The sequence below is a fragment of the Medicago sativa genome, chromosome 7 (assembly GCF_051527215.1).
Source record: "Medicago sativa cultivar Bolivia chromosome 7, Bolivia_mono, whole genome shotgun sequence".
In the NCBI taxonomy this organism is placed as follows: Eukaryota; Viridiplantae; Streptophyta; class Magnoliopsida; order Fabales; family Fabaceae; genus Medicago; species Medicago sativa.
Genome location: NC_140755.1, coordinates 6,204,806 through 6,228,127, shown reverse-complemented (window position 1 = coordinate 6,228,127; position 23,322 = coordinate 6,204,806). Strand labels below are relative to the sequence as shown.

General features: G+C 32.7%; 2 protein-coding genes and 1 pseudogene across 3 annotated transcripts; 2 read left to right on the top strand and 1 right to left on the bottom strand.

The window, feature by feature from the left end:
• Positions 1 to 914: 914 nt before the first annotated feature.
• LOC146903805 (uncharacterized) lies at positions 915 to 22,814 on the top strand. Its single transcript, XM_085725534.1, has 5 exons — positions 915 to 948; positions 1,032 to 1,146; positions 1,737 to 1,791; positions 3,189 to 3,194; positions 22,614 to 22,814. Exons 1-5 carry the CDS (start codon positions 915 to 917, stop codon positions 22,812 to 22,814), a joined length of 411 nt encoding a protein of 136 aa, XP_085581660.1.
• On the bottom strand, positions 3,803 to 6,555 carry LOC146903807 (uncharacterized). The gene is made up of 2 exons (XM_085728106.1): positions 4,552 to 6,555; positions 3,803 to 4,360 (listed from the first exon to the last, which is right to left on the bottom strand). The coding sequence occupies exons 1-2, from the start codon at positions 6,485 to 6,487 to the stop codon at positions 3,975 to 3,977; spliced, it is 2,322 nt and encodes a 773-aa protein (XP_085584232.1). The 5' UTR covers positions 6,488 to 6,555; the 3' UTR covers positions 3,803 to 3,974.
• Positions 12,300 to 20,631, top strand: LOC146903806 (pleiotropic drug resistance protein 1-like; annotated as a pseudogene). Its single transcript, XR_015020035.1, has 25 exons — positions 12,300 to 12,613; positions 12,717 to 12,837; positions 13,031 to 13,119; positions 13,207 to 13,291; positions 13,395 to 13,554; positions 13,860 to 13,936; positions 14,043 to 14,096; positions 14,194 to 14,284; positions 14,375 to 14,676; positions 14,786 to 15,067; positions 15,217 to 15,533; positions 15,665 to 15,825; positions 15,929 to 16,032; positions 16,230 to 16,386; positions 16,560 to 16,685; positions 16,805 to 16,843; positions 16,880 to 16,974; positions 17,213 to 17,545; positions 17,624 to 17,914; positions 18,018 to 18,101; positions 18,188 to 18,321; positions 19,031 to 19,257; positions 19,347 to 19,518; positions 19,751 to 20,005; positions 20,215 to 20,631. The product of XR_015020035.1 is annotated as a pleiotropic drug resistance protein 1-like (transcript).
• Positions 22,815 to 23,322: the final 508 nt, after the last annotated feature.

The window sequence follows — 23,322 nt, the reverse complement described above, 5'->3', positions numbered from 1 at the left end:
CCCTAAGACAATGTTGATTCATATTAGAATTTAGAATAACTAAGACAATGTTGATTTTCTCACTGGAAACCAAACACATCAGTGAGATTCATTATCTAACAATTAGAATACCTTTGTAATGCAGATAAATAACCTTTGTAATGCAGATAAATAAACTTCCAAATATGCAGATGCACTTTGAAATAATTGAAAGCTTAGATGTAAGTTAGAACTTTACATAGGTCTGCTGAAAATGGTTCTGGAATGATTATTATGCTAAAAGAAAAAACAAATGTCACCAGTTTATAAGATTATTGTATATATTACCGTTGAGAGTTCTACATTAGATAAGATATGGCCTGAAAATATGTTTATAAGTGGAAGGCTCAACCCAAATTTCAAGAGTTACAACCAAAGCCTCTTCGCAGCCTTAGAGAGGGCATGTACAAAAGCTCCAAATGTTCATAGTGTCCTTCTGTTTTGGTGTTTGCAATGACAGAACTATCATTACTGCAATACTGTCTGAATTTTTCATTTAGAAATTATAAAATGTTATCAATATCTAATTATGATAGTACTCTCACCTATGTTAACAATATCTAATTGTGAAGTGTTCAACATGAATGTTTTTGGTATTCTAAGTAAAAAATAAGGATAAAAAAGTGCAACTGTGAGTGAATGCAAATCGATTAATACACTCTAAAGAAATTATATTACTTAAATTACAAGTTATTCCATGCCAGGAATCAGACCAATAAACAGTAAAAAAGTTGATATATTATATAAATTTTAAACTATAAAGTAATTCCTTCCTTTAAAGGAAAATGAAGAGATACTATAAGTTAACCCAACAAATGCTTCTGTTCCACATTATTTGTTGAACTCATCATAACTGATTGCTTCTGTACTGTTAAAGTATAATCATACAAAGGATTATGGGGATGAACACAAGTTTAATGAGAGGAAAAGGTCAACATTGAATTTGTTTTACTTTCATAATACACTTATTTGTCTACTAGTTAATGATTTATCATTTTTATTTTGCATCACAGGATTGTCAACTTCCCATGTGTTGAGTTTGGTAATGGATACACTGTATAAGCAATTTGTTGAGAAAGATATCAAAGAGTTTGAAGCATTCCATGTTGCTATTCTTGATACCTTCATGTTGCTATTTTTTTTTTTTAGGACAAGAAGTTAATTGAAAATAAAATTTAATATAAAGGTTATGATTAAGACTTATGAATTATGATAATATGCTAATTTCATTGAATCCATAACCAGTAGTTATAATTGAGAAAATGTTTTCAATTGAATTTCTTGACAAAGATATAATGTCAATTGAATGGTGGGGAGACTTTAGGAACTGATTCAACATTGAAAAAAAAAATAGATTTTAAATTAAATTTTGCAAACAGTCAATTTTATTATAACATCTAATCACGTCTAGAAACACCGATGACAACATTACGTAACTCTGAGTGGAATTGGAGTCAGATCTCTTAAGCAAGGTCTCAGGTTCGAGACGCGAATGAAAAAAATGTGGTTACGAGAAGGGTCTCCATCGAAGGTGGTCGATCTGGTTCCATGATATAGATTAGTCATCGTCAAAGACATTGAATACTTTGCACCTATAACATATTTAGAACAAAAACCCAATGAAGCATGGTATAATATGGCTTAGAATTCACTCTCACAATTTGGTTTCACATTATCACCATAACAGAGATTTATACTTGCAAGTAAATTTTATGCAGCACTATCAACATGGCTGTACCAGGGAAGCATTATGATGCCCCCTCATATATGGATGTAAAGATTAGTAATCTTCTCATACATTTAAGGTAATAGCTTAATTTTCATTCATTTACAGTTCAGGAAGATAAACATTTTATTTTTAATTTGACTTAAAACTATGTATAGTGTAAAATAAATTTACACCTAGACAAAAACTAATTATCTTTGACTTTTAAATTTTACTTTTTCATTCTAGCTTCCACATGAGAAGCGAGACCCAAGAATCCAACTAAAGTCGTAGAAGGAAAATTGTTTTCAAGATTTTTTGTCCTTTTTTTGATCTTATGTGTAAGCCATCACATGGTCTCAATTGACAATTAATGTGTGACTTTTTGGTGTACCGGAGTAGTAGCTCCCCACTCGAAATTAAGGGCCTTAAGGGCCTGTCAGCCCTCACGCGTAGCTTAGGCCATGTTTTCCATAGACATCATCAATATTTTGACCTCAAGTCCATTGCAACACCTTTCTTAAGTTTGTCCGCTTTGTTTCTTATGACTAAGTCCTCAAGAATCTGTCCTTGGTTAAAAAGCGTCTCGGTGGATAGAAGAGTGTTTGTGTATTTATAAACTACTTTCAACATAAATTCCCGAACAATGTGAGACTTTTTTTCTATACGCAATCACTCACATGTTTTTGTCTATACGCAATCACTCACATGTTTTTTGTCCTTAGTTAAGATTGATGTTCGTAGGAAACACGGTCACTTGTTGATCATGTAGTGCAGCACTCAAGTGTGGATAACATGATTCCTCCACCTGCACTTGAAACTACATCAGATCATTCACAACAAGACATGCCAAAAACTGCATCAGATTCAGATGCACAAAAAGAGATGATAAAAACTGCATCAGATGCACATCAACTCACGGCTAAAGGAAATTATTGTGCCTTGTGTAAAAAAGGTCATGATTAACAGTTAGAGACATACATGAACCTGTTTGTGTATATATGCTATTTTATGTTTCATGTCATGTTTATAGAAAAGAAGAAACTATTTCACCAAAGAAAAGAAATTAAATGTTAATGGATAAATACTATCAAGCACACATAAGTGTAACTTATGTTGAATTATGAGGGGAGGAGAAATAATTATTGATATTATGTGGATCATGACATTGGATTTTGAGCATTTAACCGTACAAACGGATTGCTATGTGGTTTCTTTCATTTACATGATGCTCCACATTCATTTTTCCATCTAACATGATAATTTGAGACTCCTTTACTCGCACTTGATACACCTACTGTTGCTGATTTGAGTGCTTTGGATTTGAGTGGTTGGATTCATGAGTTTGTAAAAAGAAACCAACTTGATGGGTCTGTTCATGTGCGTAATGCATTGGTTTATATGTATGCAAAATGTGGAGAAATTGGAAACGCATAATTGGTTTTTGAGGAGGTGCCGGAAAAAGATACAGGTTTGTGGAATACTTTGATAAATGGCAATGGAGTCAATGGATTTGAAAATGAAGCATTGGAGGTATTTGCTGTCATGTTAAGGGAAGGATTTGAACCAAAAAGATAGTGATCATTGGCTAGATATATTGTTTAACCAGTTCTATACTGATGAATTTGTTCTATCCCACGAGAAGAAAAAAAAATATATGCTAATGGGAGGAAAAAGACTATGTACTGATCCGAATTTTGGGTCCGTTAGAACAAGATTTTATAAAATACATTACCTGCATACCTGGATGAATAAGTAAATCCTCATTTTGGTCGTTGAGATTTATAAATCTCTGTCAATGAAGTCCTTATACTAATGAAACTAAAAAGGGAACCTGGAGATCACGATGCAAACCACGTTATTGGAATTCAGTTCACCGTCTTGACCATTTCGATAAAAGTGTATGATTGATGCAGAAGATGAGTTCCTCTTTTATGCCCATAAAAGAGAAATTATTCATTCAGTTGTTGAAGGAATAATCCCCCAAGTACATCAAGATTCTTATTTTGTGGAATTTGTAAACCTGGAGATTTTGATTGAAGTAATTACAATACCTTTTTTTTTTAATTCAAATAATAATGGACCCAGAAGTAGTTCAGTTTTATTCAAAAACAAAAAACAAGAATACATACATATCTGAACAAAATTTTAGAGCACATGTCAACAACTTCTGCAAAAAAAAATAAAAAAATAGACAGTGTCTTTATTGAATAATAACACACTCAACTTAATACAATGTGAAGTTTTTCTTTCAAGGGTCCTCAATATAAAATAATGCTTTGAGTTCTTGACTCAAGAGTTGCTGCATTGAAATTTCACTCAAAGGAGTTCTTAATGGTGTCAGCTCAGTGGCAAAACTTTGTGACACACGTTTCATTGTTGGTCGAGAACGAGGATTGACATTTAAGCATGCAAATGCTACCACGGCAACATGAATTATGTCATGTGTAACCATTTCTTTATTTGGAAGTGGAAGTCGTTGGTCTAATACTTGACATAATTTGATACTTTGTGTTGATGTTGATTGAAGTGATGACAATATATCCTGAGGGTGCCTTCCAACTAAAGTTTCAAGTGCCACTACACCAAAACCATATACATCACACTTTTCATTCACAGCCATAGTATAAGCAAGCTCTGCATTGTTCAAATAATCATGAGTATTTAAAAGAATCAAAAGAAAATAATTGAAAATTACTATTTAGCATGTAAAACTAATGAACATGTATGTTATTTATGTGGATTATGAATATGCATGTTGTGCATCATATAAATATGAAGAAAACAAAACAGAACAAGAAAAGAAATAATATCAATGATTAATTTACCAGGAGCTATATATCCAATAGTTCCAGCAACTATAGTTCGATTGGATGAATCATATTGAAGGAGTCGAGCTGTGCCAAAGTCACAAACACTAGCCTGCCACTCAGAGTTTAGCAATATATTGCTACTAGATACATCTCGATGCACTATTGGAGCGGTGCAGTCATGATGAAGATAAGATAGAGCAAAGGCAATTCCTTTAACAGTATTAACCCTTTTTCTCCACTTGAATTCCACAGCTTCCACATCATCATACAAGACAGAGAATAAGCTTCCTTTCTCCATGTATTGATAGATCAAAAACATGATTCTTTTGTGCAAGCAGAATCCATAAAGCTTCACAATATGCCGGTGCTTTATTTCTGATAATATTCTCACTTCATTTCTGAAACTCTCATCAAAAGATGGAACCTCTGCTTCATAGCCGTGAAGTTTCTTTAAGGCAACAACCTTGCCACTTGGTAATTGTGCCTTGTAAACACTTCCATATGCTCCTGTTCCAATGCAATATCTCATGTCAAAGTCTTCTGTTGCTTTGATGATGTCATCATATGCTATCTTCCCATCATAATTCCATATACAAAACATATCTACATTCTTTGTTGTCATTGTGTTTGCATGCTTGTTCTTAACAGAACTATGACGAAGTTTGAAGCATATGAGAAATGATAAGGCTAAGATTATAATACTAAGGATTGAAAGAACAATGAAACCATGGTGCTTTAGTTTAGAACTTTTCTTGGGAGGTGAGCAAGGTTGAAATTGGAAGCGGATATTCTTGTATGGAACATTAGTGCATAAATCCTTGTTCCCTATTATTGAAAAAGGATCAACACAATTTGGAATGGACCCACTTAAATAATTGTAGGAAATGTTCATAGAAGTAACGGTACAAATAGATTCGGGAATTCTTCCGGTAAGATTATTATTGCTTAAAATAAGTTGTCGAAAATTTCCAAACATGGAAGGGATTTCACCACTAATGAAGTTGCAACTTAGGTCAATGGAAGTTTCGAAATATGTTAATGAAAAAAAATTGGAAGGAAGGGTACCTGTGAGAAAATTATATGAAATATCAATGGATACTAATTTTGTGAGATTTGTAAGAGAAATAGGCAAGTTTCCATTGAGTCTATTGTGTGATAGATTTAATGTAGTGATATTTTTCAAGAACTTCAACTCAAGAGGAACGGAACCTTGAATCTTGTTGCGAGAGATGTCTAGCTTCTGTAATTGTTTGAGATTTCTTAGTGAAGAAGGTATCTCACCTTTGAATCTATTATTAGATAGATCTAATCTAGTGAGATTTTTCAAAAACCCCAACTCAAGAGGAATGGAACCTTGAATGTAATTGCTAGAGATGTCTAGGTCTACTAATTGTTTTAGATTTCCTAGTGAAGAAGGTATCTCACCTTTGAATCTATTGTTAGATAGATCTAAGAAAGTCAGATTTTTTAGCAACCACAATTCAGGAGGGATAGAACCTTGAATAAAGTTTAAAGAAATGTCTAGGTAGTTTAATTGTCTAAGATTATCTATTGAAGGAGGTACCTGGCCTTCAAGAAAATTGTTAGACAAATCAAGATGAGTGAGCTTAGAGAGATGACCAATTTCTTTTGGGATACTCCCTAGTAGACCAATTTCTCTTATAACAAGGCTTTCTAAATTGTGGAAAGTAGACAAGTTGAAAGTAGACATGTTAAGTGTTGCAAGTTGACTTCCCCAAGAGTCTATTTTGATTGCTTTTATGATTCCAGCGCCATTGCAAGATATATCATGCCAATTACAACGATTAGAGATATTGAAGCGTGCATCAGACGTGTTCCACCATCCACTATTTAACATAGCATCTGCTTCCATTTGAAGTTGAGATGTCACAGTGGCAGCAGATTGAGTTCCCACAATCAAACTGCAAATAAGAAGAAAGGCAATCCACATTTTTTGGACCCAAGAAATTTGAAACTAAATATTTTCTGTAGTTCATAAATTTTTGCTTTAGATCTAATGAATGACCATAAGAAAAAAAAAACCTTTATAATGTTGTGTGACTAGCATGCTCGGTTGGTCACTCTTATTATCACAAGCCAATTTTGATATCTTATGTCGACTGCATAAGACAAGTCTAGTATGTGGATATGACAATTGAAAGCAACATCCATAGAGAATGCAACTTCATATTCTTAGCTACAATAAGTCTTTGAAGGAGACATGATTGGTTATGTGAGGGGCCCAATGAAGGAAGCATCTTCTTCTCCATATACTTGAAACAAAATGAGTGACTAGATATGCATGCATTTATCTCCTCCCAAGTCGTCTCTTAACGTGGTCATTGAGTCAACTTTAGTGTTTTTTTTTGTTTCTAAACATGAAATTAAATGAATAAGGATTTTGCCGTGCTCTTAGTGACGACACTATATCATATCACATTTTTAGAGTCTTTTTAATTAAATTTTAATTATATTTCTATTTGTTTTATATTTAATTTGAAGTTGTTTTGAATAAATTATCATTTTTAATTTATTGAGTCAAATAGTATTATAGTTATATTTACTGGGCCAAGGAAGCATATATCATGCTGGCATATATTTTTTAGTTGATACACATTGGCATAAAAAGATTTAAACTATTACTTTTCCCACCTTATCAGGTACTCATGTGCCCTGTAAAAATTCCTAAAATGCTCTTCAGATTATAAAATCCAAAATACTACAAAAACTGGTTCGGATTATATAATCCGAATAGGTTCGATATATATAAGAAAAATCACCCCTCCCCCCATTTTCACTTTCTCTCTCCCTTATCCCAAAATCTGAACCACCCTATGAGGCAATTTGTTGAGAAATATATTAGAGATTCTGAAGCATTCTATGTTTCTATTCTTGGGGAAAATCTTTCATAGACATAATCACAAATGAATATTGTTTAGCACCCTAACATGAAATGAAAAAAATTTAAGAAAAAATATTTAGTCAAATCAATTGGCATTATTCAATTTTATTCTCTTTTATTTTTCTTTTGGTTTTGTGTATGTGCCTAAATATATTTATTTGGGTTTGTGCCCAAGCAACTATGCCTCCTATTCTTGATACCTTCATGTAAGCATGAGCTTCCAATGAAAAATTAATCACCTGTTAATATCTTGCCTTTGAATGTTTAGGAAAAGAAGATAATTGAAAATAAAATTTAATAGAAAGGTTATGCTTAAGACATATGAATTATGATAATATGCTAATTTTATTGAATCCATAACCAGTAGTTATAATTGAGAAAATGTTTTCAATTGAATTTCTTGACAAAGATATAATGTCAATTGAATGGTGGGGGGGACTTTAGGAACTGATTCAACATTGAAAAAAAAATTAGATTTTACTCAAAAAAATTTAGTGTCAACCTATAGAAACCAGCCGGAGACAACATTACGTTAATTAGTACGAGTGTAATTGGACTCAGATATCTTAACGTGGTTACGAGGAGAGATTCCACTGAAGGTGGTCTGTCTGAATCTACATATAGATTAGTCATCGTCAAAGACGGTGAATACATGCACCTATAGCATAGTTCGAAAAAACCACAATGAAGCATGATAAAACATGGCGTAGCTCACAATTTGGTTTCACGTTATTAACATAACGAAGAATTCTACTTATATAATTAAATTTTATGTAGAACTATCAACATGGCCGTACCAGGGAAGCTTCTCATAAGGATGTAAAGGTTTGTAAACTTCTCATACAATTTGTAGTCAATTGCTTGCATCTTGGGAAGCTTCTTATACATTTAAGGTAATAGTTTGATCTTCATTCAGTAACAGTTCAGAAACTTTTACATTTTATTTCAATTTAAGTTTAAATTTAAACTATGTATAGCGTAAAATATGTATACACCTAGAAAAAAACCAATTATCTTTTAAATTTTACCTTTTCACTCACTTTTTTTTACTTCAAGTTTCTATATAAGAAGGGAGACTCGAGAATCCCAATTCATAATAAATATTGGTATATATTTATGCGGACTTGATTAAAAGGCACCTTACGGTTTTGTCCTTAGTTAAAAGGCACCTCAGTGCATAGTGTTTATGTGTTTATAAACTACTCTTAAGTCTTAACCTAAATTCTCAAACAATGTGAGACTTTTTGCTATAACCAATCACTCACATATTTTGCATCATGCAGGAAATTTTCGAACAATGGAAAGAAGCTAATGAGGAAGCCAAAGAGAAGATGTTTGCAGACTTCATGATTAAGAATGTGAATCTCAACAAAGTAGATGAATCTATGATAATCACTCGAATAGTATTATTAAGAAAGTATTATTATTATTATCAAGAAAGTATTATTATTATTATTATTATTATTATTATTATTATTATTATTATTATTATTATTATTATTATTATTATTATTATTATTATTATTATTATTATTATTATTATTATTATTATTATTATTATTATTATTATTATTATTATTAGTACTACTACTACTACTACTACTACTACCACTACTACTACTACCACTACCACTACCACTACTACTACTACTACCACTACTACTACTACTACTATCACTACTACTACTACTACTACTACTACTACTACTACTACTACCACTACCACTACTCCTCTCGATAAAGCTATATATAATTGACCATGACTGAAAACATGTCGTGGAAGATAGATTCTGACATTGGGAATGGTCTACCCTTTAACATTAATTTATGCTCACATTTGTTACAAATATTTTTTTAGAGGATTTAAAGTCCAATCTTTAACATAATATTTTGCTCACGTTTGTTACTAATATTTTTTTTTCCAGAGGATTTAAAGTTCAATCTTTAACATTGTTTTTTGCTCATGTTTGTTACTAATATTTTTTTTAGAGTATTTAAAGTTCAATCTTTAACATTATTTTTTCTCACATTTGTTACTAATCTTTTTTTAGAGGATTTAAAGTCCAATCTTTAACATTATTTTTTGCTCACGTTTGTTACTAATATTTTTTTTAGAGAATTTATAGTCCAATCTTCAACAATATTTTTTGCTCACGTCTATTACTAATCTTTTTTTAGAGGATTTAAAGTCCAATCTTTAACAATATTTTTTGCTCATGTTTGTTACTAATTTTTTTTTAGAGGATTTAAATTCCAATATTTAACATTTGCTCACGTTTGTTACTAATTTTTTTTTTTAGAGGATTTAAAGTCCAATCTTTTCCATTATTTTTTACTCACGTTTGTTACAATTGATCAAAGACTAAGGATGAGTAATTTATATCAATAAAATAATATGGAATACTGTTTTTTGTGGAAGGGATATGAAAATACTTGACAATCTTTGTCAGTTGTATTGAGGGGAACAACACAGATGTACAACATAAAAGCGGCTGATAAAAAAGTAACATGAGTTGTTGTTTTGTGCTAATTTTTTTGCGAGTTTGATCTTTGGTTAACAGAGGTAAAAGAGGGTTAACGGTGACGATTAGTGATATGAATTACTAATCCACATATTATTTTATAATTGGCTATTTGTATTTAAAATTAAGGGTATTTTTAGAAAGAAAAGTCCAACCCAAAGGTGTGCTTATAGATAATAAAAAAAGGCACATTATCATAGTTTGTATAAGCAATCATAAACCAACAAAGTCAAATAATTCTTAAAATTAATCGTAAATAATTTGAATCATAATCACTTATAAACCAGCAAAGTCAAATAATCCATAAAATTAATCAACTTTGATTAGTTGTAACTTGAAAGGAAAAAAAAAACGTATAGGTTAATTCTGAATTCTGATGCAGAGGGCGGAGAGAGGTTGAGAAAAACTAAACAATGCGGGAACGAACTATGAACTGTGAGAACCCTACTTATTAATATTTTTAATATAGTGCTAACAAATCTTTTTCTTAAAGATTTTGAATCTTAATATTTTGCTCACGTTTATTACTAATATTTTTATCAGAGGATTTAAAGTCCAATTTTTAACATTATTTTTTTCTCTTGTTTGTTACTAATTTTTTTTTTGCTCACGTTTGTTACTAATCTTTTATTAGAGTATTTAAAGTCTAATATTTAACATTATTTTTTGCTCATGTTTGTTACTAATATTTTTTTAGAGGATTTAAAGTCCAATCTTTAACAATATTTTTTGCTCACATTTGTTACTAATCTTTTTTAGAGGATTTATTGTCCATTTAATATAGTGCTAACAAATCTTTTTCTAAAAGATTTTGAATCATAATATTTTGCTCACATTTGTTACTAACATTTTTATCAGAGGATTTAAAGTTCAATTTTTAACATTATTTTTTGCTTAGTTTGTTACTATTTTTTTTTTTTTGCTCATGTTTGTTACTAATCTTTTATTAGAGGATTTAAAGTCTAATCTTTAACATTATTTTTTGCTCATGTTTGTTACTAAATTTTTTTAGAGGATTTAAAGTCCAATCTTTAACAATATTTTTTGCTCACGTTTGTTACTAATTTTTTTTAGAGAATTTATAGTCCAATCCTCATCGGCTATTATTTTTGTTTAAAAAAAATTAAAAAAACTCATCGACTCGTGAGAAATAAAGCAGAAAAAAAACATAAACTTTAGATTATTTTTTTTCATAAGTGATTATTGTTCAACTTTGATTTTCTCAAATTCTGATTCATTCATTCTTCTAACAAAAAAAAGTAAAAACAGAGCTTGAATTGTAATGTTGGCGGAAAGTAAATTGCTCGAAGGATAAAACAGAAAGATATTCAATTCATGAAGTGGACCTTAAAGATATTCCATTCAATGGTGCTTCAGAAGTATTAATCAAGTTCGTGAGCCTTGGAACTTTCTAATTTTTTAGAGGTGATGAGATGTGATTAGAGGGTACTATGATGAATTCTTGATCGATTTGAATTCATGAGAAGAGACATAAAGAATGCAAATATAATTTTTAAACTTTTTGTGAGTTTGATCTGTTGTTAAGGGTGGCAAAAGAAAGTTAACGGTGACGATTAGTGACATTGATTATTAATCCACGTGTTATTTTATAATTGACTATTTGTATTTAAAATTAAGGGTATTTTTGGAAAGAAAATTTCAACCCAAATGTGTGCTGAAAAGGGTAGTTTTCTTTATATATAGTATAGATTACTATTTATTATTATTATTATTATAGGATTACGACAATTCATTTTTATTTGAGGTTGTTTTCCTGAAAGGTTGTCAAAAGGAAAATAATAACATGTGCAATGTACATATGAACATGCACTACGTTGTTGAAATTATTCTTCTCACTTCTCAAATTGTTTTTTTTTTCAATGTTGTTGGCCTACTGGCAGTTAATAGCTGCTCATCACTTTTAAAATCGGTTAAGCCGATTTAAAAGTGATTGAACCGCTCTGAAAATGCGCCCAACGACAACTAACTGCCTCTGAACCAACAACAGTTGAAAAAAAGAGCAGTTTGAAAAGTAAGATAAGTAATTTTACGGCATAGAGAATTTAAATCATTCATGTTACTTCCTCTCTCTCTCAATATATATACACACATCACCCTTGTTTATATTTGTGTCACATTCATCCAAATTTCAAAGAGAAAGGAAAAGGTTCCTTTCGACTACACAAAACAACACCAGAAGGAAATTAAGTTAGCAAGTAGCAAGTGATTTTTTGAATACCCTTTTATCCAAATTTGTTGTTAGTAACTAGGACCAATTGGATTTTAACTGGGGTGTCACAAAGGATAAAACTTTTTGTTGTTATTGTTGTGGTGGGATGATGGAAGGTGGAGGTAGTTTCAGGATTGGTAGTTCATCAATTTGGAGGAACAATGATGCTGGTGAGATTTTTTCAAATTCTTTCCACCAAGAAGATGATGATGAAGAAGCTCTTAAATGGGCTGTAATTCAGAAACTTCCCACTTTTGAACGTTTGAGGAAAGGTTTAATCACTTCACTTCAAGGGGAAACCACTGAGATCGATATCGTGAACCTTGGGTCGCAAGAAAGAAGAGATTTACTTGAAAGACTTGTTAGACTTGCTGAAGATGACAATGAAAAGTTTTTGCTCAAACTCAAGGATCGATTCGAAAGGTTAGAATTCAATTTTCTTTGTCCTTGATTTTAAAAGAGGTGCTTTTGAAATGCACTAATTTATATGCTTATCGTTCTTTTCTTCTTCCTTGGATGATATCAGAGTAGGAATTGATCTTCCAACAATAGAGGTTCGATTCGAGCGCTTGGATATCGAAGCAGAAGCTCATATAGGATGTAGGTCTTTGCCTACCTTCACTAACTACATGGTTAATATAGTAGAGGTAAAATAATCAACTCTCATAAATAGTACTAACTTGCTATGTAATATTTTGTTGAAGGAGATTCTAACTAAACAATATGGTTTTTTTCTTTAACATTTCAATTGTATAGGGCCTGTTGAACTCTCTGCATGTACTTCCAAGTAGAAAACAACATATAAATATTCTCAAGGATGTTAGTGGAATAATTGTATAGGGCCTGTTGAACTCTCTGCATGTACTTCCAAGTAGAAAACAACATATAAATATTCTCAAGGATGTTAGTGGAATAATAAAGCCTTCAAGGTATCAATACAAATATAGTTCTATTCATTAATTTATCTTTAGGTCCTCTTGAACCAATACAACATGTTTTAATTTACTTTTTTGCAGAATGACATTGCTTTTGGGCCCTCCAAGTTCTGGAAAAACCACACTCCTGTTGGCCTTGTCCGGAAAACTTGATCCAAAATTGAAGGTTACAACATATTTTAGCTATCATATATGTGCTCATATTTTAGCTCTAGTTTCCATCCTTGGATCTATAGCTAATTCCTAATATAGTGCGGCTTCGTGATCAGCTTTCTGGAAAGGTTTCTTATAATGGTCATGAGATGAATGAGTTTGTGCCTCAAAGAACTGCTGCTTATGTGGATCAAAATGATCTTCACATTGGAGAAATGACTGTTAGAGAAACCTTGACCTTCTCAGCAAGGGTCCAGGGAGTTGGGCCTCGTTATGGTTAGTCTACAAGATTTCTTTTATTCTTATCATATAAGTTTTTGTATATAAGCTTTTCCTATAACAAAATATATACTAAGTCAAACTGTTTTCATATAAACTATAATATATTTTCATAACTTATCTAGGAGAGCTTATGGAAATAAGCTGACAACAACTTATGGACATGTCATAAGTTGTTTCCATAACCTCTCTCAAACAATCTTACAAGTAATTATGTGAGTAAACAAACTCAAACAAGTCAATCCAAAAAGGCCATAAATGAGAAAGTTTTGATCATGTATGATATTGTTGATATTCCGCAGACTTGCTAGCAGAGTTGTCCAGAAGAGAAAAACATGCAAATATCATGCCTGATCTAGACATTGATGTGTACATGAAGGTAATATAGAGTTCTTTTATACTGATTGAATTATCTACTTCTTTTCCATGAAAATGAAAATGAATGATATTAAAGTGGTCGTCCTTTTGATTCATAACACTCACAGGCTATAGCAACTGAAGGCCAGAATGAAAATTTGATAACAGATTATGTCCTGCGGGTAAAATAGTCATACTTTCAAAACCATATAATGTCACCATGACTACATTGTAATAATATGTTTTAAATTCTCTTGTTTCTTTGTTATACATTTTCAGATTTTGGGACTAGAGATATGTGCTGATACTGTTGTAGGAAATGCAATGTTACGAGGTATCTCTGGTGGACAAAAGAAACGAGTTACAACTGGTAAAAAAAATAAATAAATCCAATTTAAGTCTTAACTTGGATCGTTATTAATCATCTCATGAATGTATTATTATGAATCTATCAATGTAGGGGAGATGTTGGTTGGACCGGCAAAAGCTTTATTCATGGATGAAATATCTACTGGTTTGGATAGCTCAACAACTTTTCAAATTGTGAATTCAATGAAGCAATTTGTCCACATACTAAAAGGAACTGCAGTCATATCACTCCTGCAGCCACCACCAGAGACTTACAATCTTTTCGACGATATTATTCTACTCTCTGATAGTTGCATTATATACCAAGGTCCTCAGGAACACGTGCTTGAATTTTTCGAGTCAATAGGTTTTAAATGTCCTAATAGGAAAGGAGTGGCAGATTTTGTTCAAGAAGTGAGTATCATTGTGTCTTTTATCATTTTTTTTCCAAAAGAAGGTATTATACTTTATTCTATTTAATAACAATTTACTTTTTTATTTGAAAATTATTATGTAATTATAGGTGATATCGAGGAAAGACCAAGAGCAGTACTGGGAACACAAGGATCGGCCTTATAGATTTGTCACAGCTAAAGAGTTTTCTGGGGCATTTCAATCATTTCATGTTGGCAAAAGACTTGGTGATGAACTGAGTACTGAATTTGACAAGTCTAAGAGCCACCCATCTGCCTTGACAACCAAGAAATATGGTGTAGGAAAACGAGAATTTTTTAAAGCATGTTTATCAAGAGAATATTTACTTATGAAGCGCAACTCATTCGCCTACATCTTCAAGATTTTCCATGTAGGTTTACGGAATTTTGACATTGTCTTTTTAACATCATGTTCCTACCTCAAGTTTAATGTACTGCTTTTCTGAGGTATTATCTGTTTTGGGCCTTGTGTAAGTACATTACTCAAATCCCACTACTGATGACTTCCCTCTCCTTTTAGCTATGTATAATGGCAATGATTGCGATGACCATCTTCTTCCGCACTGAGATGCACAGAGATTCATTGACTCATGGAGGTATATATGTAGGTGCATTGTTCTATGGTGTTGTTGTGATCATGTTCAAGGTAATGGCTGAAATATCCATGGTAGTTCCAAGACTTCCTGTTTTCTACAAGCAAAGGGGGTACCTCTTTTTCCCTCCATGGTCATATGCTCTTCCTTCATGGGTCCTAAAAATACCCTTGACTTTTGTGGAAGTGGCTGTTTGGGTATTACTTACCTACTATGTCATTGGTTTTGATCCAAATATTGGAAGGTAAGAGTAACATGTTTTAACATTTTTTATGGTACTTGTGAATTGATCCAAAACAAGCCCTTGATCATTTATGGTTTTTTTACAACTAAGCAAATAATGATATGCATTTATCTGTCTACCACCTAATGCAGATTTTTCAAACAATACCTTATTCTTGTACTAGTACACCAGATGGCTTCTGCATTATTCCGATTCATTGCAGCAGTTGCGAGGGACATGACAGTGGCTCTAACATTTGGATCATTTGCAATTGCCATCCTTTTTTCTATGAGTGGTTATGTCCTATCAAAAGGTATCGTGAAGATAAACAAATAAGCAACCACATCGTTTGTTTCATTATGTTCTATCATAAAAGAGTTTTCCTCTCTTTTCTTTTCTTTGTTTTATGCTCACAGACAAAATAAAAAAATGGTGGATATGGGGATTTTGGATATCACCTATGATGTATGGACAAAACTCCATGGTAAATAATGAGTTCCTTGGGAATAAATGGAAACATGTAAGATTTTTATTTATTTATTTTACTATTTTTATGTTCATTTTTCTATGACTTCCTTATAAGATAAATAATCTTATGTACCACCAAAGTCTAGTACAAGTGGTTGGTGTGCAGTGTATATGAGTATTTACATTTGATTTTTCTTCATTGAAATATATAAATAATCTGATGTCTTGATATATATTTTCTTATGAAAGGTTCTTCCTAACTCAACGGAGCCAATAGGAGTGGAAGTATTGAAATCTCACGGATACTTCACTGAGTCATATTGGTACTGGATAGGTGTTGGTGTTTTGATTGGATATACATTATTTTTCAACTTTGGATATATCCTTGCTCTCACTTTCTTGAATCGTGAGTATCTTCACCTTAAATGTATAGTGACATTAATGCTTAATTGGTATTGTAAAGCGACTTCTAATTTGGAACAATTTTTTTTTCCTAAAACTACTTAGAATTTGAGACGGAGGGAGTAAAACAGATGAGACTAGTCCATGTACTGATATAATGCAAAATTGACCGTGCAGCGCTTAGGAAGCATCAAACTTTTATACTAGAGGAATCTCAAAGCAATGGTCAACCTGGTGATAGTAGAAAAAGAACTAATGTATTGAGATTCATAAAGGATACCTTTTCACAGAACTTAAATAAAGGTACTTTCATTTAGTAACTCATAATCACTGAAAATTTAGTAATGTCTATAGATAAGTAATCGTTTATTTTCAACTCACATAACACCTTATGGTTAAGTGACATTGGATCTACTTCACAGTGAGAAATGGAGAAAGTAGACGTGGAAGCACCTCTCCAAGTACTTTATCCGGTAGACAAGAAAGAGTTTTTGTAGAGACAAAGCATAGTAGGAAAAGAGGAATGGTTCTCCCTTTTGAACCGCATTCAATAACCTTTGATGAAGTAACATATTCTGTAGACATGCCACAGGTAATGTAGAAACGAATAAGTAAATTTTAACTTTGATACAGCCTCAGCAATTTACAGTCAATGATATCATTGATATGTGTGAATATAGAAGTATTTATTATTAAAGTCAAACGTTTCTAATGTTATGACAGTTATTATTGACTCACATTATAAACCATTTTTACACTGTTAGTGTATATGAACTTTCAAACTATTATTTTGAAGAAATGATTATCAAATACTTGAACTGGACTTGCAGGAAATGCGAAACCGTGGTGTTGTTGAGGATAAGTTGGTTCTTTTGAAGGGTATAAGTGGAGCTTTCAGACCAGGTGTTCTCACTGCTCTGATGGGTGTGACCGGTGCTGGCAAAACAACATTGATGGATGTGCTTTCTGGTAGGAAAACTGATGGATATATCGGTGGAAACATCATAATTTCTGGCTATCCAAAGAAGCAAGAAACCTTTACAAGAATTTCTGGATACTGTGAGCAAACTGATATCCACTCTCCTCATGTTACCGTCTATGAATCTTTGCTCTATTCAGCATGGCTCCGATTGACCCCGGACATCAATGCTGAAACCAGGAAGGTTAGCATTTTAATCAATTGAGATTTTACCATTCATTGGAATTACTGTGTTAAAGTTTGTAATGAATTATGCTTATAGATGTTCATTGAGGAAGTCATGGAACTTGTGGAACTGAAATCACTGCGAAACGCATTAGTAGGACTACCTGGTGTTAGCGGTCTCTCAACGGAGCAGCGCAAAAGGCTGACTATTGCAGTTGAGTTGGTTGCTAATCCTTCTATAATATTTATGGATGAGCCAACTTCTGGTCTAGATGCAAGGGCAGCAGCGATTGTTATGAGAACAGTTAGGAGCACAGTAGACACTGGAAGAACTGTTGTTTGCACCATCCATCAACCTAGTATTGATATATTTGAATCTTTTGATGAGGTGATAAAAAAGAAATAATTCAAGAAATTAAGGATTTTTTTTTTTTTTTTTTTGTTTTCTTTCATCTCAAAGCTTCTAATATTTATGTCACAATGAAATGCAGCTTTTGTTACTAAAGCAAGGAGGACAAGAGATATATGTGGGGCCACTTGGGCATAATTCTTCCAATTTAAACAGCTACTTTGAGGTAGGGAATACAGAATTCATTGTTATGCTTCAAATATAATCTTTATCTTGTTAGTATTTTAATATCTACACTCTTTTGTGTTGAAGGGAATCCAAGGTGTTAACAAGATTAAAAACGGTTATAATCCAGCAACATGGATGTTGGAAGTCACAGCTTCATCTAAGGAAATGGAATTAGGAATTGATTTTGCAGAGGTGTACAAAAATTCAGAGTTATACAGGTATTTTCACTTGTACGCAATTTAATCAAAGGGTTAATAGGCTTTTACCCCCCTGCCATTTGAGCGATATATGGTTTACGCCCCTGTAAAAAAAAAAAGGTATGGAGATCCCCCTTGTAATTTAAAGATTCTTTGGTTTTGGACCCTCGATGCATATGACTGTGCATTTTAGTTGATGTGGCAGGGGGTAAACCAAATTTTGCCGATATGGCAGGGAGGTAAAAGTCTGTTAACCAATAAATTTCTGCACAGTCATATGCACTGAGGGTCCAAAACCAAAAAATCTTTAAATTACAATGGAGGATTTCCAAACTTGTTTTTTACAGGGATAACCCATATATCGCCCAAAAGGCAGGGGGTAAAAGCCTATTAACCCTTTAATCAAACTATAGAATTGGAAAATAATCTACTAAAAAGCACTGACCGGAGAAAAACAAAGAAATTTTGTTGTTAGTGGTTATTCAGAGCATAGGTCTATTTGAATAAACAACTTAATCAAGCGTTTATAGCATAAACATTTGTTATATAAGTGTGTATGAATGAGTTAATTCTATAACAAAATATAAAGTAATGTCAAACTATATTCATATAAAGTATAAACTATAAGTTGTTTTCATAGGCTACCCTGAAGAACTTACGTAAATAAGCTGAAAATGGCTTATTGAGAGTGAATGGCGATATAAACTGTACTTAAAACATTTTGTTTCAGGAGAAACAAAGCACTTATCAAAGAATTGAGTACTCCAGCTTCTGGTTCAAGAGATCTTTATTTTACTTCACAGTACTCGAGATCCTTTTGGACACAATGCATGGTTTGTTATGGAAACAACATTGGTCTTACTGGCGCAATCCTGTATACACTGCCATAAGATTTCTGTACACAATTGCGGTAGCTATTTTGCTTGGAACCATGTTTTGGAACGTTGGCTCCAATATGTAAGATAAATTGGAAAAGTAGAAATATTTACTCGTGTTTGTAGAACTTCTTTTAACTAGCAATAAAATTTCATATCAAATTATTGCAGTGAAAAGGAACAAGATCTTTTTAATGCCATGGGATCCATGTATTGTGCTGTTCTAATAATTGGCATCAAGAATAATAGTGCAGTGCAGCCGGTGGTTGCTGTTGAAAGAACCGTCTTCTATAGAGAAAGAGCGGCCGGAATGTATTCAGCTTTTCCATATGCTTTTGGTCAGGCAAGCATCTCTTATTTTGTTCGACTTCTGCAAGATCCTCCTAAATCACACTTTGTCCACTTTTATATAAACAACATTTCTTCGGTAAATAAGAATAATGATCATTTTTACCATCTTACTAACATAAAGGACATAAAAGAGAAGTTCAAAATTTATATGTTTAGTAAACTGGAGGGTTATTGGGAAGAGTTAAAACTTTCAATTTTATCAATTCACCTATGTTCTTTTTCAGGTTGTAATTGAGCTTCCACATGTTTTTGTACAATCTGTGATCTATGGATTTATAGTTTATGCTATGATTGGTTTTGAGTGGACTTTGGTTAAAGTTTTGTGGTGCCTATTCTTCATGTATTTCACATTCCTCTACTTCACCTTCCATGGTATGATGTTAGTGGCCATGACCCCAAACAATCACATTTCCACTATTGTTTCCTCTGCATTCTATTCGGTATGGAATATCTTTTCAGGATTCATAGTCCCAAGACCGGTAATTCTTGACTTCCTCAAAATTTTAGTGCATTTTAATTTCGCGCTTCTTGTCATGTCAGCACAATGGTAAAAGTGACCTTATAACCTTGAAGGACAGTCAAAAAGATTGTAAAATTGTCGTTAATGTCACTCTAATTAATAATTGCTTCTCTTTCCATTATTTTATTAAATTTCATGCTTTTTTTTCTTGGTGGCTTTGGCTAACAGAGTATTCCAGTGTGGTGGAGATGGTACAGTTGGGCAAATCCAGTGGCTTGGAGTTTATATGGATTGGTGGCTTCACAATATGGAGATTTAAAACAAAACATTGAATGCAATGATGGAAGCCAAACAGTGGAAGACTTTTTGAGAAATTACTTTGGTTTCAAGCATGATTTTCTAGGAGTGGTTGCTCTTGTCAATGTTGCATTTCCAATAGCTTTTGCTTTGGTCTTTGCCATATCAATCAAGATGTTTAATTTTCAAAGGCGTTAAGAGCGTTCAAATTTACTTTTTTGCATAGGAATTCCATCTAAAGGAGAAAAGATCCCACATCATTTATTGTTTATACATATTGTATTTTCAAGAACTTTTTTGGAACATCATTTATTGTTCCAACTGATTTTCATTGGGCAGATATACGAGTGGGTTTGAACGGATTGTGCTAAACAAATTTCTCTTTAGACTTACATTTTTTATGCTAGCCACCCCAAAAAGACCAAAATTCCCCCAACGGCAGTTAACCACCGCTTGCTCTCCGTCGGCCGTTAACTATCGTTCCATCAACGGAAGTTAAGTATCACTAGCTTCAACGACAGCTGTTACAGAAGCCAAACTGCACATTTTGGCATAATACCTCATCTTTTATGTTGTTTTTCAGTACATTCAATCATTCATTCATAAAATCAAAAGAAATACATTCATACAAAAATTGAATAAATGACGGTTACATTAAATCAACTACAAATGCAACATACGAAAATACATTAAATCAACTAAGTTTATACAATGGTTACAAGAAATTAGCCTTGAAGAACATTTCCTATAATTTCTATCATTTTCCCACTCACTTTCGTTGAACATGAGAGTTACAATCGGGACCATGAAATTGTTTCCAATTTCTCTCTAAGAGCAATCCCAAATTTCTCTCCTTTTATCCCAAAAGCCACTCAATAATATTCACACTCCAAGGTGTTTACAAAGTATTTCCCAACCCTAGATACTATCCAAAAAAACTCAACTTTTTACCCTTAATGTTTCCTCTTTTGGTCTACCAAGATTCAAAACGGAAAACAACACTACATTTATATAGATTTTGTGACCCCCACCTCACACATGCACTTACCTGCCTCGCGGACAATAAACTTTTAGATTAAACATTCACCTTTGGCTTCCCCGCCTCACAGATGTGCCACAATTGAATCAGTTTTTTAGACTTATAAATGATGAGAATTCAAAGCATATACAACAACCATATTGTATATACAAAATTTCTATCACCATCGTGAGACTATTAATTAGTCAATAGCATAAACGAGGCATCACAATGAACTGAGCCAAGTGGAACAAAGATTGCGACTCGATTCGATAATTTATTCGTTAAACTTAGTTCATGAACTAAATGACCTGAACTTGAGCTATATATAGTTTGACTCGTATGGTTCATGACCTGACTCGATTATATATAACACTTAAAAATTTAAAAACCAAAGATTGTATGTTGTTTAAGAAAGTTGGAAGTAGAACCAGACATCCTCTAATATTTATGTATGTTGTTTTTAAAGGAATTATTGATACTAATTTAATTAACAATTTAAATATTATTTAATAATAAAATAAAAAATATGCCAACACTTACCAATAATAAGATAGAATTGGACTCAGATCTGAGTCATATATCCTAATGGAATTGGACTCAGATCTCTTAAGCAGGGTCTAAGGTTCGAGACGAGAATGAGAAAGAAAAAAAATGTGGTTACGAGGAGAGACTCCTCTGAAGGTGGTCAATCTGGTTCCATGGTATAGATTAGTCATCGTCAAAGGCATTGAATAATCTGCAGCTATAACATAGTTAGAACAAAAACCCAATGAAGCATGGAAAAATATCGCTTTGAGTTCACTCTCACAATTTGGTTTCACATCACCACTAAAGTCTTAGAAGGAGAAATTGTTTTCAAGATTTTTGTTCGGACCTCTTTTCGAAGGTATTGTCATTTTTTGATCTTATGTGTAAGCCATCACATAGTCTCAACTCACAATTAATGTGAGACTTTTGGGTGTACCCGAGTAGTAGTAGCCCCCCACTCGAAACTAAGGGGCCCAAGGGCCTGTCATCCCTCATGCGTAGCTTAGGCCCTCTTTTTTGTAGACATCATCAATATTTTAACCTCAAATCCATTGCAACACTTATCTTAGGTTTGTCAGCTTTGTATCTTATGACTATGTTCTCAAGGTTTTTATCTGTAGTTAAAAAGCGCCTCGGTGGATGGAGTAGTGTTTGTGTATTTATGAACTACTTTTAGCCTAAATTCCTAACAATGTGAGACTTTTTGTCTATACGCAATCACTCAAACTTGTAGTAAAATTTTCATCTATACACGATCTCTCACATATTTTGCATCATGCAGGAAATTTTCGAACAATGGAAAGATGCTAATGAGGAAGCCAAAGAGAAGATGTTTGCAGACTTCATGAATAAGAATGTGAATCTCAACAAGGTAGATGAATCTATGATAATCATTGGAATAGTGGCACCACCATCAACCATATTGGCTAAAATTAGAACAGGACAAACAAACTTGCTACAGTTTTGGCTCTCATTGCTGTAAAAAAAATTAGGTTAATGTTTATAGTAAACACCACAACATCAAAGGGTGCAACAGGGTCACTTGTTGATCATGTAGATAACATTCACAACAGCACATACCAAAAACTGCATCAGATGGACATCAACACATGCCTAAGGGCAATTATTGTGCCTTGTGTAAAAAAAGTAACGAAATGCATGAACCTATTCTAATAAGATGTATACTATTTTATTGTTCGTGTCATAAATACTCCTGCTTGATTATAAGCAAGACATAAATCAATGTTGTTTTCTTGTAATGTGCATTAAAAAACAAAATCGAAAGTAGTAGTTTTAAGGGAATATGAAATGAAGCGTCACAACCTTAAGCTACTAATTTTATGTAGGTTTCGGTTCGTATTGGCTCGGTTTTTTAGTTGTGGTCCAAAAACCAAGTTGAACCAATTGTTTCTTGTTCAAAGTGGACCAAACACATCCTGGAGTTTCTATTTGACCTATCATAGGTTTTAAATCATTCACATATTGTAATC

Coding starts and splice junctions, on each gene's coding strand:
- LOC146903805 (XM_085725534.1), top strand. CDS start 915: ATGGGGATGAACACAAGTTTAATGAGAGGAAAAG. Junction 949..1,031: donor AAGTTTAATGAGAGGAAAAG/GTCAACATTGAA, acceptor TTTGCATCACAG/GATTGTCAACTTCCCATGTG. Junction 1,147..1,736: donor GCTATTCTTGATACCTTCAT/GTTGCTATTTTT, acceptor AATTTTATGCAG/CACTATCAACATGGCTGTAC.
- LOC146903807 (XM_085728106.1), bottom strand. CDS start 6,487: ATGTGGATTGCCTTTCTTCTTATTTGCAGTTTGATTGTGGGAACTCAA. Junction 4,361..4,551: donor TATTGGATATATAGCTCCTG/GTAAATTAATCA, acceptor TGAACAATGCAG/AGCTTGCTTATACTATGGCT.